At 38.8% G+C, this 16346-nt stretch overlaps 1 protein-coding gene across 1 annotated transcript in view; it reads left to right on the forward strand.

The window, feature by feature from the left end:
* The window catches only part of LOC126092404 (selenoprotein N-like), a 169455-nt gene that overhangs the window by 102107 nt on the left and 51002 nt on the right, over positions 1-16346 (forward strand). The window contains exon 4 of the mRNA XM_049907977.1: positions 5220-5387. Within this exon, the coding sequence (XP_049763934.1) occupies positions 5220-5387 (168 nt within the window). The remainder of the gene's footprint in view (positions 1-5219; positions 5388-16346) is intronic.

The raw sequence follows: 16346 nt of genomic DNA on the forward strand, positions 1-16346 counted from the left end.
GCTTTGTTTTACACCTATTATGCAGTAATCTGTCTTTTTTAGAAGTTTCTTTACAGTGGCTATATACCATTGAGGTTCCCTCACATTACGAATGGTTCTATTGGGTATATATCTATCCAGTGCATGGTCAGTTATTCTTTTAAACTTGAGCCAGAGATCTTCTACATACTCCTGCCCTGTCCTGAAAGTTTGATTCCTTATTGAGATAAGACACAACTGATTTTTTTAGCTAGTTATTGAGCACACATATCTTTCTGCTTGTCTTATGTGGCCTTTGTAATTTGGTAATCATTGTTGCCATAACTGCTTCATGGTCACTGATGCCAGTTTCGATGTGGACATCCTCAAATTGGTCAGGTCTATTCATTGCCATTAGATCCAATATATTTCCATCATGAGTGGGACTCCTATCTATCTGTTCTAGTTCTAGATAGTTTTCTGAAAAGTCATTTAGTAATGTTTCACAGGATGTTTTATCATGCCCACCACTAACAAAACTATAATCTTCCCAGTTAATAGTTGGGTGGTTAAAGAGTCCACCAATGGCTGGAATGATAGGGGAACTTACATACAGGGTGGACCATTGATTGTGACCGGGCCAAATATCTCGCAAAATAAGCGTCAAATGAAAAAATTACAAAGAACGAAACTTGTCTAGCGTGAAGTGGAAACCAGATGGCGCTATGGTTGGCCCGCTAGATGGCGCTGCCATAGGTCAAATGGATATCAACTGCTATTTTTTAAAATAGGAGTCCCCATTTCTTCTTACATATTTGTGTAGTATGTAAAGAAATATGAATGTTTCAGTTGGACCACTTTTTTCACTTTGTGATAGATAGCGCTGTAATAGTCACAGACATATGGCTCACAATTTTACATAAACAGTTGGTAACAGGTAGGTTTTTTTAAATTAAAATACAGAACATAGGTACGTTTGAACATTTTATTTCGATTGTTCCAATGTGATGCATGTACCTTTGTGAACTTATCATTTCTGAGAACGCATGCTGTTACAGAGTGATTACCTGTAAATATCACATTAATGCAATAAATGCCCAAAATGATGACCATCAACCTCAATGCATTTGGCAATATGTGTAATGACATTCCTCTCAAGAGCGAGTAGTTCGCACATGCATTGACAATGCGCTGACGCATGTTGTCAGGCATTGTCAGTGGATCACGATAGCAAATATCCTTCAAACTTTCCCCACATAAAGAAATCCAGGGACCTCAGATCCGGTGAACATGCGGGCTGTGGTATGGTGCTTCAACGACCAATCCACCTGTCATGAAATATGCTATTCAATGCCACTTCAACCACATGCGACCTGTGTGCCGGACATCCATCATGTTGAAAGTACATCGCCACTCTGTCATGTAGTGAAACATGTGGTAGTAACATCGGTAGAACATTACATAGGAAATCAGCATACATTGCACCATTTAGATTGCCATCAATAAAATGGGGGCCAATTATCCTTCCTCCCATAATGCCACACCATACATTAACCCGTCAAGGTCGCTGATGTTCCACTTGTCGCAGCCATCGTGGATTTTCCGTTGCCCAATAGTGCATATTATGCTGGTTTACATTACCACTGTTGGTGAATGACGCTTCGTCGCTAAATAGAACACGTGCAAAAAATCTGTCATCAACCTGTAATTTCTCTTGTGCCCAGTGGCAGAACTGTACATGACGTTCAAAGCCATTACCATGCGATTCGAGGTGCATAGAAATATGGTACGGGTGCAATTGATGTTGATGTAGCATTCTCAACATCAACGTTTTTGAGATTCCCGATTCTCACGCAATTTGTCTGCTACTGATGTGTGGATTAGCCATGACAGCAGCTAAAACACCTATTTGGGTATCGTCATTTGTTGAAGGTCTTGGTTGACGTTTCACATGTGGCTGAACACTTCCTGTTTACTTAAATAATGTAACTATCTGGCGAATGGTCCGGACACTTGGATGGTGTCATCCAGGATACCGAGCAGCATACATAGCACACACCCGTTGAGCATTTTGATCACAATAGCCATACATCAACACGATATCAACCCTTTCCGCAATTGGTAAATGGTCCATTTTAACATGGGTAATGTATCATGAAGCAAATACCATCCGCACTGGCGGAATGTTACGTGATACCACGTACTTATACGTTTGACTATTACAGTGCCATCTATCACAAAGCGAAAAAAGTGGTCCCACTAAAACATTCATATTTCTTTACGTACTACATGAATATGTAATGAAAAATGGGGATTCCTATTTTAAGAAATGCAGTTGATATCCGTTTGACCTATGGCAACGCCATCTATCAGGCCAACCATAGCGCCATCTGGTTTCCCCCTTCAAGCTAGAAGAGTTTTGTTCTTCATAGTTTTTTCGTTTGATGCTTATTTCATGAGATATTTGGCCCAATCACTATCAGTGGACCACCCTGTATAAAATCCTCGTTCATCCCTATTCCATCCCACCTCCCAACCCCTGGTCTTCTGGCTCACATCCCTGCAAAAGACCTACATGCAAGACATGACCCATACATCCCCCTACTACTGTCTACTCCTGTCCTGTCACAGTATCTCCTATCCATCAAAGACAGGACCACCAGTGAAGGTTGTCGTGTGATCTACTAGCTTAGCAGGAACCACTGTGCTACATTCTATGTGGGTGTCACAACTAACAAGCTATCAGTCTGCATGAATAGCCACTGCCAAACTGTGGCAGAAAAACAGCAGGATCACCCAGTTGCAGAGTATGCCACCCAACATGATATCCTTCAGTTTAATGACTCCTTCACAGCCCATGCATTCTGGATTTTTCCCACCAACACCAGCTTTCCTGAATTGCATGGATAGGAACTCTCTCTGCAACCTTTGTTCCATGAACCCCCCTTGCCTCAACCTTTGCTAGTCCCTGTCCTCCATCTACATTTCGCTTCCCCTGCTCCCACACCAATACACATGTGCTGCCTGTCCCACCAATGCACCTACATGGTCCTTTCCCCTTCTCTACTTCTCTCCTACTCTCCTCTCACCTTTCTCTCCCTCCCCCTTCTCTCCAGCACAGCCTCTCATTGTTGCACCTAGAGTCCTATCCTGTCCCCACCACATCCCTGCACATTCGGAGAAGCGGTACTTCCATCTTCCTCCACCTGTACCTTTCTATCCTTTTCATTTCTCACGCCATACCTCTTCTTTAGTCCTACTACACTCCTCAGCAAAGATTGCTACTTCCCTCAGACACAGGTGCAGTAGTGCCTTACACCTGGAGATGACAATGGCCATGCGTGTGTGTTTTTTGCTTGTATGAAGTTGTGTGCATTTTTCTGCGTCTTATGGAAAACTTTGTCTAACAGCTGAATATATCTAGCATTCTCTCTTATTGTCTCTATCTGTGATAAACTGCCTCCTCTATATGGTGAGTTGCAATCTGTCCTTTCCTGCTTTTATTTTGAATTATTGTCATATTTGTATAATTGAAGATATACTTTCACATTGAAACTTGGCAGTGAAAGTCTTGCTCCATCTTTTCATGCTCTCTATACCTGTCACACTTTCACTTGTACAAGCAGTAGCTCACTTTGACTGGTTGCCCAGGTAAAGCAGTTTTTGCATCTCTTTCTTAATATCACACCATTCAACAACCATACTTACTATTTTTCTGCCTTTGCTATGAATCATGAACTCTTGAGTAATGGCATTATCATTCATTGTTCCAGAGCTAAAGAAAACTGAACCAATAATGCAAGCTATTTCACTATAGCATTTGACATAGCAGTAAAGCTTTCAACTACTGCAAAGTGATTATGTTTCCAGTACCAACTGCTGTTGTTATATATATATATATATATATATATATATAAAAAATGGTGAGACTTACCAAACAAAAGTGTTGGCACGTCGATAGACACACAAACAAACACACACACAAAATTCTAGCTTTCGCAACCAACGGTTACCTCATCAGGAAAGAGGAAAGAGGGAAGAGGGTAAGAGGGAAGGAGAGGGAAAGACGAAAGGATTTGGGTTTTAAGGGAGAGGGTAAGGAGTCATTCCAATCCCGGGAGCGGAAACACTTACCTTAGGGGGAAAAAAGGACAGGTATACACTCGCGCGCACACACACACACACACACACACATATCCATCTGCATATACATAGACACAAGCAGACATTTGTAAAGGCCTTTACAAATGTCTGCTTGTGTCTATGTATATGCGGATGGATATGTGTGTGTGTGTGTGTGTGTGTGTGTGCGAGTGTATACCTGTCCTTTTTTCCCCCTAAGGTAAGTGTTTCTGCTCCCGGGATTGGAATGACTCCTTACCCTCTCCCTTAAAACCCAAATCCTTTTGTCTTTCCCTCTCCTTCCCTCTTACCCTCTTCCCTCTTTCCTCTTTCCTGACGAGGTAACCGTTGGTTGCGAAAGCTAGAATTTTGTGTGTATGTTTGTGTTTGTTTGTGTGTCTATCGACCTGCCAGCGCTTTTGTTTGGTAAGTCTCATCATCTTTCTTTATATATATATACTTAAAAACAAAGATGATGTGACTTACCAAATGAAAGTGCTGGCAGGTCGACAGACACACAAACGAACACAAACATGCACACAAAATTCAAGCTTTCGCAACAAACTGTTGCCTCATCAGGAAAGAGGGAAGGAGAGGGAAAGACGAAAGGATGTGGGTTTTAAGGGAGAGGGTAAGGAGTCATTCCAGTCCCGGGAGCGGAAAGACTTACCTTAGGGGGAAAAAAGGACGGGTACACACTCGCACACACACACATACCCATATATATATATATATATATATATATATATATATATATATATATATATATATATGAACTAGTTCTTTGTGAAGATGAAGTTGATATGAAATGAGAGATCATTTCATCCTACCCATACCTCTTCACTCTAGGAAGCGTTCATGTGTAAGCAACCATTTGGCCCTTTATACTCAGCTGCTAGATAAAGGCATATGTGGTTCTGTGGTTCTGAAAGCTAGATTCTTTTGCTTTTTTGTGCCTGATTGTGATCTGATTGTCAGCCACAAAATAGCGTCTTAAAGCATCATTTTAGTGTGTTTCCTATTAATTGCCTTCAGGCAAAGTGATGTTACCTGAAGATAACAGGTGATAATTTTTTACCCATATAAATTTTGCTAAAGGATTTCTTTCAGGCTTATCACTTCTAGGTTTTGTTTTGCAGTTTTAGGTATGCTGAAGACCCTCAAACAGTGCCTGGTCCAGAACTAACTTTCTTCCACTTGTTGAGCATGTTCCACGAGAATGTTTTCCTGCAAACTAGATTTCATCCACGAGGAACAGTAGCCATGCTCCAAGCAAAAACATCAGAACTGTTTCTCATCATTTTCCGGTAAGTATCTGTGCCTTAATCTCCCATTAAACTGGTAGGCATCACTGTAACAATGTGGAAAGCAATATTTTGTTCTCAGTCAAAAAATTGTGTTTTGTACCCTAAATTTGCTTTGAAATTATCCAATAGCATGTGAATGGTGAATATAAAATGTTAAGTCAACATTGACTTTTTCATGTTTTTATTTATGTTTATTGTTAATAACGTCAGGTAGAAACTAAATGCTGGATCTGATTTGCAGTTAGTTGAGCGCATTTTCCTTGCTGTAATTTCCATTGTTTGTCAGGAATGTGTTAACATAGAAGTGCAGGTAAATTATCTGACCACAACTTCATTTATATATTTTATGAAGACATAAGTAAATTGCTGAGAATGTTCTTCACATTAGTGTGTAGATGTCACACTCTGAATGTTATGATAATACCTGAAAACACCATTCTGTGGAGTGTGACCATGCAAAGCCTAGAAAATCACTCAAAAAGAAAGAAAGGGAGATTAGAGTTTAATGTCTTGTTGACAGCATGGTCATTAGAAACAGAACAGAAACTGAAATTATGAAAGGAGAGTGAAGGAAGCTGGCCACGTGCTTCTCAAACGAACCATCCCATCATTTGCCTGGAGCAATTTAGGGAAATTACAGAAAACTTAAATCTGGATGGCTGGATTGGGATTTGAGCTGTTATCCTCCCAGTGCAAACCATTGTGCCAGCTCACTCAGTAAAGTCACGCCTGAGAGCAGGGCGCCTATGAGTGTGTGACCAATTCATCACCCCTTGCTTGGTTGCTTCTGTGTGGTCTGTACCTAGATGGAAGCCTCCTTTATAATGTACGCAGTATCCATTATAATCCAGTGACATCCATTGTTTTCCCCAGGCCTTTTTAAGTGAATTATTCTTAAAGTCAGAGCTGCAGATTACAATAATTACAATTTGAAACCTAACAGTGTACACTTCTGTTGATGAAAGAACATTTGTTTAGTATCTTGCAGCAAAACATAAGCCTCATAAATAAAAGAACAAACTACAGTATCAACACAGATAAATGAAAGTGGAAAGTGGGATATTAGCGGATATTGTATGGGACAAGTTTACACAAAGTTTGAAAAAATTGCAAGTGTCAAAAATACATAACTACATGCATATATCAGTAAAATGTCTGAATTCTTCACAAATAGCATTTAAAATAAAGGCATTTAAAATTTTCATATACATACATAATTATCAAAGATTAAAATCACTTTATGCTTTCTGAAAGATTTTTTACATATTTGCACATTTATATATGAAACATTACATAAATTTTTGCCTTAAAGTAGTCTTTAACACTGTATGGACAAGTTTCAATCAAGTGACATTTCAGTTTGTTTTTGAAAGCAGAAAATTTGTTATTATCTTTATACAGTTTGGCAAATTGTTGTATACGAGGTATCATGTTTTTACAGTCTCTTTGTCAGTTAATTTGAGCCAACTTCCTTCAATATGATGATCATTTTTATTTATTGTGTTATGGTTATGGAGATCTCTGTTTAACAATGCAGAATGGTTACCTTTTACATAACTGTTTCATATATGACACTACTGTTCATATGTTTAGTTAATTATTTCTGCAGGAATCTCTAAGAGATAATTTTGTTATGCTTCTTACAGCCTCCTTTTGTAGCTTTAGTACCCTTTGTATGTGTACATCTGCAGAATTTCCCCAGTCCAGGATACTGTATGAAATTTGTGAATGGACTATCCCATAGTACATTGTTAACAGTGTTTGTGTGTCTGTTGCCCTTGACATTTTTCTCATTAGAAATATACTTGAGCTCACTTTGACATATCATTTATATGATTCTCCCATGTCAGGTACCTGGTCTGGGGAAATTCTGCAGATGTGCACATACAAAGGGTGCTAAAGCTACAAAAGAAGGCTGTAAGATGCATAACAAAATTATCTCCTAGAGATTCCTGCAGAAATAAATAACTAAACATATGGACAGTAGCGTCATATATGAAACAATTAGTTACGTAAAAGGTAACCATGCCCAGGAATTTAGAAGTTTGTCTCTTTTAGTTCCAAGTCTCAAAGCTTGACAGTGATATGGTTCAATTTAGGTGTTTTGTTTGCATGTATTTGTGTATATGTGGTTTTATTTACATGTATAAAAAAGATAATTTCCTCTGAAATAATCGTTTCCACTTTCCATATGATGTCATTTTGCATACAATATTTAACAATACTATTACAAATATCTACTCAAATTTTGAAATATAGTATTGTTCACATTTTGATTTATTTGTAAACACTGCTCTCTATTTACCATGAATGATTTAATGATATCAGCAGCTCTCTCCCTTATGCCATAGCACTTAAGCTTTTGTAATAATGTGTTATGGCATACACAATCAAAAGCTTTTGAAAGGACTAGAAAGATACCACAAACTTTCTTTTGTTTGTCTATCGCCTTAGTTACACACACTATGAATTCAGCTATCATTGTATTGGTGGGTCTACCCTTCCTAACCCCATGCTGGGCATCATACAGATATTGCATTTTACTATAAAATTTCTATTGTGTCTTTAATTACACATTTTGTTATTTTAGGTAAGAAAGGTGTAATAGTAATGGGTCAGTAATTTCCTGGCTCTTCCTTGCTGCTTGTTTGAAAAGAGGAGTCACTTAACTCTTTCTTTTAAACATGGTGGTAATATTTCTTCTTCCATGGATAAGTTTTTGAGAAAAGTCAGAGGCTGTACTGCCCACTGTAGTCTGCATTTAATTAGTCTAGTAGAAATACAGTCTGGTCACTCAGTATTTCTTGTTTTTAATCAACATAATTATTTTTACTAATTCAGGTTCATTTGTTGGGAGAAGGAACAAACTTTTTGCCTCATCAGGAGTACTTTGTATGCATTTTGTGTCAGAAGGAGAGTTTTGCTTTATTAATTTGCCCACTACCTCAACACAATGTTAATTTAAAACATTGCTAACTTCTTTAGGGTCCCTGATTTCTGTCCCATTTTTCTTTGTAGTTATGTTCCCACTATTTTTCATGTCAACACTTTCCCTCTCTCTCTCTTTGTGTGACCATATGGTCTTTGTGATTTTATTAGAAGTTGTAATTTTGTTTATGTAGAAATTGGATTTGGTTTCTTTTATCAGTTTCTTAGATGATATCTTCTTCCCATAGGCATCAAAGTTTATTTGCGTGGGATTTATGTGAGGTTGTTCATAAATTTTTTTAGCTCTTCCCACTTCCTTTTACATCTGCTGTGAGTTATTTTTTTATTGCTCTTAGCATTCGTATTCCTACATACTAATGGGCTTGTGAGATCAATGTTGTAGGGTAATGTTTCCCATCCCTTATTTACATTTGCTGTTTGGTATATATCGCTCCAATCTTTAGACTGCATTAATGTTTGTGACCTCTGTAGGTTTGCTTGCTTTGTTTGTTACAACTCTTTAAAGATATTTTAGACTATGTTGTCTCATATGTCTATTAATACCCCATTGTGGTCAGCAATGGCTGCGTTTGACCTGTACTTTTTGTCTGTATTGTGTTATATTAGTAATTATGTGATCTATTAATATCTCTGTATCTTTACTGCACCTTGTGAGACTATTTACTACCAGATTTAGATCATAAGTTTTGATTAGACCACTGAAACTCCTAGTATAACATATTTCTTTCAGTGAGTTAATATTTAGATTGCTTACTGTTATTATTTATGTGAATTGCCTAACAGCCTAGTCTGACAGAACTTCTAGCTCTTGTAGAAAACAATTTACCTGACTGCTTCGTAATGTATATCCCTAATATCAAACACTTTACCCCTTTGAATGCTGTCTGTATTTCTGCTGATTCTGTACAGTTGTCTGCTTGCCAGGTATGCAATCCCTCATTTCATTGTGTACGTATACTACAGCCCCCCACCTTTATTTTGACACCTGCAGAAGTAAACGACTTTTTTATAGTCCTGTATGTTGTAAACACTAATTTCATTTTCTTTTACCCATGTTCTGTCATAATAAATATATGTGGCAGTTCTGCTGCTAGTAGTACTTCTGCCTCGTATAATTTACTTTATACATACTGTACATTTTGATGTATAGTTCTTATAGTAGAAACATTTATATTCACTTCTGAATTTTGTATTTTACCATTTTTCCCAGCTGCTGGGACATCTTTACCACATCTTTGAACACTATTTCGATGGTCTTTCATCCTGTGTGATTACAGGAAGATATTTTGTTTTGTCAAGTTGGTCATTGAGGGGCTGGTTGTGTGCACATTTGTTAAAAGAGCTAAAGAACTTAATGCATCTGTATGTACAATTTTGGTGACACTGGCTGGGGCATGATAGTTCATAAAATATCTTTGCTTCAGTTATTCACATCCCTGCTTCGGTAGATGGACTGTACTGAACATGGTGTTAAACAGTTTTTTGAATACTGTGCCACACCAATGGAGTTGGCAACATAATTGCATTGTTCTGTCAGTTCTTGCTAGAATATTTTACGCATTATGACTGAAACACACACAATACTGGTGTAATGTTCTACATAACTGGAAACATAGGTTATAGAGTATTTTTATTTTGTGATTTAAGTCTGTTTAGCCAGTATATTTGAAAAAAATTGCCCATAATATTAAGATAAATAGTTTACTATTGCATCTACATCAAAATTACTGAATGTGGCTATGTCTAATAGCAAATTGCCAAAAATTGTTCTCCTGTAAGTTGTCTGTAACAGCTCCATCAAATGGGAACATAAAATTCCACTTTGAATATCCTTTCATTTCAAACATATTTTCTATTTGCACTTGGTATCAAGCGAAGCACATAGGGGCCGACTCAAAAGTTATGTACCATTTTTCAGGCAAACCGATATTCAGAGAGCTATTGTTGCTCTTATGTAGCTCACAAATCAGTTGTCAGAGCATAAAATTAACTAATTCACATGTAAAATAATGACATAAATATTTCATGGAGCTGTTTTGTCTAAATGAATCTCATTGGTTGCAATATGCGCAAAAAGTTTCAGCAGTGAATCAAGCAAAAGAGGGTTATGACTTTGATTACTTCCTCTGGGCTTGCCTGGGTGTGATTGCCAGTGGATGTCATCAGGAGAATGTGCTACACTTTTCCTTGTACATATCCCATTTGTACTGCCTTCACAAACCAGTCAGTATCTTGTGTGGCTGTTTGATTAGACATCCTGGTTAGGCTGCCTGTTCTGGCCACAGTTAGTTTCTGAAAGTTGTTGCTATACACAAAACTTTGTTTTTTTTAAAAAAAAATATTAACCAAATGGTTCACCAAACAAGAAAATTAGAAGAGGAACTTTGATCTGCAAGTTATTTGTATTTTCTGCAGGTTATATCTCCACAAGTGCTGAAATGTCATCTTGTATGCATGCCTACAACACTGCAGCAAATACAGAATTTCCATTGCTCTTATTCAACTATATTCACAATTCCTATCCCCATTTCCGCAACAAAATGAAACATGTAATGGAATTGTGAATAAAATTTAAGATGATCAATCTGGAGTGCTAATAGAAGACAGCAAGAGGAAAGCTGAAGTTTTAAATTTCACATTTAAGAAATCATTCATGTAGAAGGACCATACAAACCTATGGTTGTTTGACTGTTGTGCAGACTCTCACATGGAGGATGAAGAAGTAAGGTATCCCTGGCACAGAGGAGGACTGAAAGAGTTGAAAACAAATAAGTCACCAAGTGCAGATACAATCCCGTTTTTGTTTTACAGAGAGTATTCTGCAGCATTGGCTTCTTACATAGCTCGCATTTATCACAATCTCCTGCCCAGCACAAAGTCCCAAGCAACTGGAAAAATGTCCAGGTGACTCCTGTATGTAAAAACAGTAGAACAGATCCGCATAATTACAGACACATACCCTTAACGTCAGTTTGCTGCAGAATTCTTGAACACATTCTGAGCTTGAATGTATTACATTTCCTTGAGACAGAAAAGTTTCTGTCCACATATCAGCAGGGATTTAGAAAGCATTGCTAATGCGGAACTCCGCTTGCCCTTTTCTCACAATATCCTACAAACCACAGATGAGTTAGCCCTTCTTCTGTCTACAATCCATGATAGATCCCTCAAACAAAAACCTGTGCCCAGTTCTTGCAAAAAAGCACAGGTCACACCTGTCTACAAGAAGGGTAGAAGAAGTGATCCACAAGACTACGATCCAATATCATTGACATCAATTTGTTGTAGAATTTTAGAACATATTCTGAGTTATCGTGAACAGAATGACCTCTTGAATGCCAACCAGCATGTATTTTGGAAATATTGATCATGTGAAACCCAACTTGCACTTTTCTCTCAACATACTGAAATCTTTGGAACACTAGGCATATTTTTTGATTTAACTAAGGCCTTTGTGTTGATCACAAAATATTGCTCCAGAAGTTGGACCATTATGGAATACGGGGAGTAGCTCACAATTGGTTCACCTCTTACTTTAGCAACAGACAGCAAAAGATCATTATTCAGAGTGTTGAGAATGACTGAGATGTGGGGTCTGAGTGGGGTATGGTCAAGTGGGGGAGGGGGGGGGGTGCCCCAGGGATCAGTGTTGGAGCCACTCCTGTTCCCTATTTATATAAATGATATGCCCTCTAGTATTATGGGTAACTCTAAAATATTTCTGTTTTCTGATGACACTAGCTTGGTAGTAAAGGATGTTGTGTGCAACATTGGCTCTGTTTCAAATAGTGCAGTTCGTGAAAAAAGTTCATGGCTTGTAGAAAATAAACTAATGCTAAATAACAGTAAGATAGAGTTTTTACAGTTTCTAACACACAATTCAACAAAAGCTGACATTTTAATTTCACAGAATGGGCATATGATTAGTGAAACTGAACAGTTCCAATTTCTAGGTATTCAGATACAGTAAACTGTGATGGAAAGCCCACGTTCAGGATCTTGTTCAAAGACTAAATGTTGCCATTTTTACTGTTGTAACGGTATCTGAAGTTAGTGATTGTTCGACACAAAAATTAGTCTACTTTCCTTATTTTCATTCACTTATGTCATATGGTATTATATTGTGGGGTAACTCTTCCCATTCCAAAAGGATATTTTTTTTCCCTTACTGTCATTTCTTGTTAACAACATTAGCTTATTCCCAAGAATAAGCAGCTTTCACTCAGTTAATACTTGCCAGAAATCAAACCTGCATTTGGATCTGACTTCCTCAACTCTTGTGCAGAAAGGTCTGCAGTATAGTGCTGCATCCATTTTCAATAAGCTACCACTAGAATCCAAAAATCTTAACAGTAATCCACACGCTTTCAAATCAGAACTGAAGAGTTTCCTCATGTGTCACTCCTTCTATTCTGTCGAGGAGTTCCTTGAAAAATTAAGCTGATTCTTGTTGTATTGTTGATTGTGTTTACTTAAACTTGTGGCTAGACTTTTTTCGGGTCCATAATCATTTCATTTTTTTCTGTTAATACTTTTATGTTGTAACTTCATGTACTGACACATTCCATGACCTTGGAGATTTGCTTCTCAATTTGCTCCTACAGAACTTGATGTGTAAATAAAATAAGACAACCAGGTAGATGCAGTGTTTTTTGATTTCTGAAAAGCATTTGATTCAGTACCACACCTATGCTTATATTCAAAAGTGTGATCATATAGGGTATCAAGTGAAATTTGTGACTAGATTGAGGACTTTTTGGTAGGGAGGACACAGCATGTTATCTTAGATTGAGAGTCATAGTCAGTTGTAGAAGTAACACCTGGTGTGCCCTGGGGATGTGTGTTGGGACCGTTGCTGTTCATGTAGTATATTAATGACCTTGCAGACAATATTCATTGTAAAATCAGGCTTTTTTCTAGATGGCGCAGGTAACTATAATGAAGTACTATCCTGAGAGAAGCTACATAAATGTTCTGTCAGATCTTGATAAGATTTCAACATGGCGCACATGCTCTGAATGTTCAGAAATGTAAAATCTCTCACCTCACAAAATGTAGTATCCTATGACTACAATATCAGTGAGTCACCTCAGTGAGTCACCTTTGGAATTGGCAACTCATACAAATACCTGTATGTAACACTTTTTAGGGATAAATGGAATGATCACATAAGTTCAGTCATGGGTAAAGCAGGTGGTAGACATCGGTTTATTGATAGAAGACTGGGCAAGTGCAATCAGTCTATAAAAGAGATTGCTTACAAATCACTCGTGTGACTGGTTCTAGGAAATTGCTCAGGTGTGTGGGACGCATACCAGATATGACTAACAGGGGATATTGAATGTATATAGAGAAGGGCAGCACGAATGGTCACAGGTTTGTTTAATCTGTGGAAGAGTGTCACAGAGATATTGAAGGAACTGAATGGGCAGACTCTTGAAGACAGATCTAAACTATTCCAAGAAAGTCTGTTAAAGTTTCAAGAACGGGCTTTAAGTGATTACTTTAGGGATATACAACAACTCCTATGCATCGCTCTCATAGGCATTATGAGGATAAGGTTAGAATAATTACTGCAAGCACAGAGGCACTCAAACAGTCATTCTTTCTGTACTCCATACGTGAATGGAACAGGAAGAAACCCTAATAACTGGTACACTGGGACGTACCCTCTGCTGTGCACCTCACGTTGGTTTGCAGAGTATTGATGTCAATGTAGATACAGATGGAGGGCAACAGGCAGATTTCATATTCTCAGACTTCCAGAAAGCATTTGACTTGTTGGTCCACTCTAGACTGTTGAAGGTCCAACCATATGTGAATGGGTTGAAGGCTTCTTAAGTAATGTAACCCAGTACATTGTTCTCAAAGGCGAGTGTTCATCAGAAATGAGGGTATCATCAGGATTTCTCTCTATGCATAAATGATCTGACAAACAGGGCGGTCAGCAATCTGTAGCTGTTTGCTGATGATGCTATGGTGTATGGGAAGGTGTTGCCATTGAATGACTGTAGGAGGAAAGGTGACTTGGACAGAATTTGTACTTGGTGTGATGAATTGCAGCTTGCTCTAAATGTAGAAAAAAAGGAAGTTAACGTGGATGAGTAGGAAAAAACAATCCTGCCTCAGTCAGAGACTGGTCATTTGAGAGTTGGGTGCGTGCACACGCCCTGCCGCACTTGCACACGTGCACATGTGTGCGCGTGTTCTCTAATTCTGACGAAGGCATGTTTGGCCAAAAGCTCTGTTTGACAGTCTTTTTGTTGTGCCTATCTGCAACTCAGCATCTCTGCTATATGGTGAGTAGCAAACTGTCCTTTTCCTAATATTGCCACAATACTATAATTAGAAATAATTTTCATGTAGACTATGCATCCCTCTGATATTCAGAACGGAGCTTTATACTGTGGTGGAGAAGTCTAGGGGATTGATGACCTCAGATGTTAAGTCCCGTAGTGCTTAGAGCCATTTGAACCATTTGAGGAGAAGTCTATACAAGGTTGGCAGTGGACATCTGGCTCATTGATATTATAGTCATAGGATACTACATTTTTTTTGTTTTGTGAAGTGCAAAATTTTACATTTCTGAGCATTTAGAGCAAGTTGCCAATCTCTACACCACATTGAAAACTTATCCAGATCTGACTGAATATTTATGCAGCTTCTCTCAAATAGTACTTCATTATAGACAAGAGCATCATCTGCAAAAAGCCTGATTTTTACAATTTCTATCGTTGGTCATGTCATTAATATACAAAATGAACAGCAAGGGTTCCAACACACTTCCCTGGGGCACACCTAAAGTTACTTCTACATCTCACTTATTTTGTGTATCTAAACTTCCAGCTATCTTAAAAAGAATGTTTCGGTAACGTCTTATATCAGTACAGTACTCAAGACATAATGGTAAATACCATATGATCTTACTGTTTAGGCAGAAAACTGCGGCAGTACACTGTTAGAATGATGTATAAATTCATTACCTGTGCACAGTGTATGAAAATCAGAAAGGTTAAAGTCCAGTGTCCCATCAACATATTCCAAACAAAGATGAATCATAAGGTAACTTGAACAAGTAGGGACCCCCTGTGGGTCCAGGGGGTTAGAATAGGCCCGAGATATTCCTGCCTGTCATAAGAGGGGACTAAAAGGAGTTTCACACGTTTTGGCCCTTGTGATAGTCCCCTGTCGGGTTTGACTTCCATTCTTCAAAATTTTCCAGAAGAGCAAGCCAATTGGGGAAGTGCGCCTGACATGGTGCATCGTGTCCATTGTGCATTGAGATCTTTAGCCCACTTTCTCATTGTTGCAGTGCAGTCCCACCCATTCTCCATCTTTTGGGCAAGGACACCTTCCTGGGTGCGTTTCCCACCATGCACTATGCAGTGTCGCTTCCTGTGTTGACGATGACCATGGACTTCTTTGCACCTGATATCCAGCATGGTAGCCAGTGTGTTGTGGTGGAGCCGCCATGTACCTTGTTGGTTGTAGCCCCCGACCACACAGGGATCGCTCTGCTGATGCCTGCGGTATTAACTCCCCATATATGCCAAGAGGTAGATGCCCATCCTCCTGGGGCATCAGGACTCCCGGCAATGGCCATCCTGCCATGTGGCCTTTGCTGCGGCAGGGTGGTGCCTGTGCGGAGGGCCCCCGGGCAGAATGGGTGGCATCAGGGCAGACGACATGCGATGAAGCATAGGCCATCATCTCTTGCTGGTGGTGAAACACCAGCAGTCTCTAAGTGATCACGAGCTCATTTCAACACACAGAAGTAAGACCCCAAATGGTGCCCCTCCCTTGCCACACCATGGGAGGAACATCAGCTAAGGATGGCAGCAGATCTTATTCGCCCCAGTACCTTGTATATTCGAGAGCTGATGGAGATCTTTCATGACAATGAAACCTCAGTTTTTGTAGAGCATTTAGAGGACACGTTTGGGTAGGTAGTGGGCTTGTCCAAAATGAGATCGGGGTCAGTCTTGATCAAAACAGCATCCTCTGCCCAGT

The sequence above is a fragment of the Schistocerca cancellata genome, chromosome 7 (genome assembly GCF_023864275.1).
Source record: "Schistocerca cancellata isolate TAMUIC-IGC-003103 chromosome 7, iqSchCanc2.1, whole genome shotgun sequence".
Taxonomy (NCBI): Eukaryota; Metazoa; Arthropoda; class Insecta; order Orthoptera; family Acrididae; genus Schistocerca; species Schistocerca cancellata.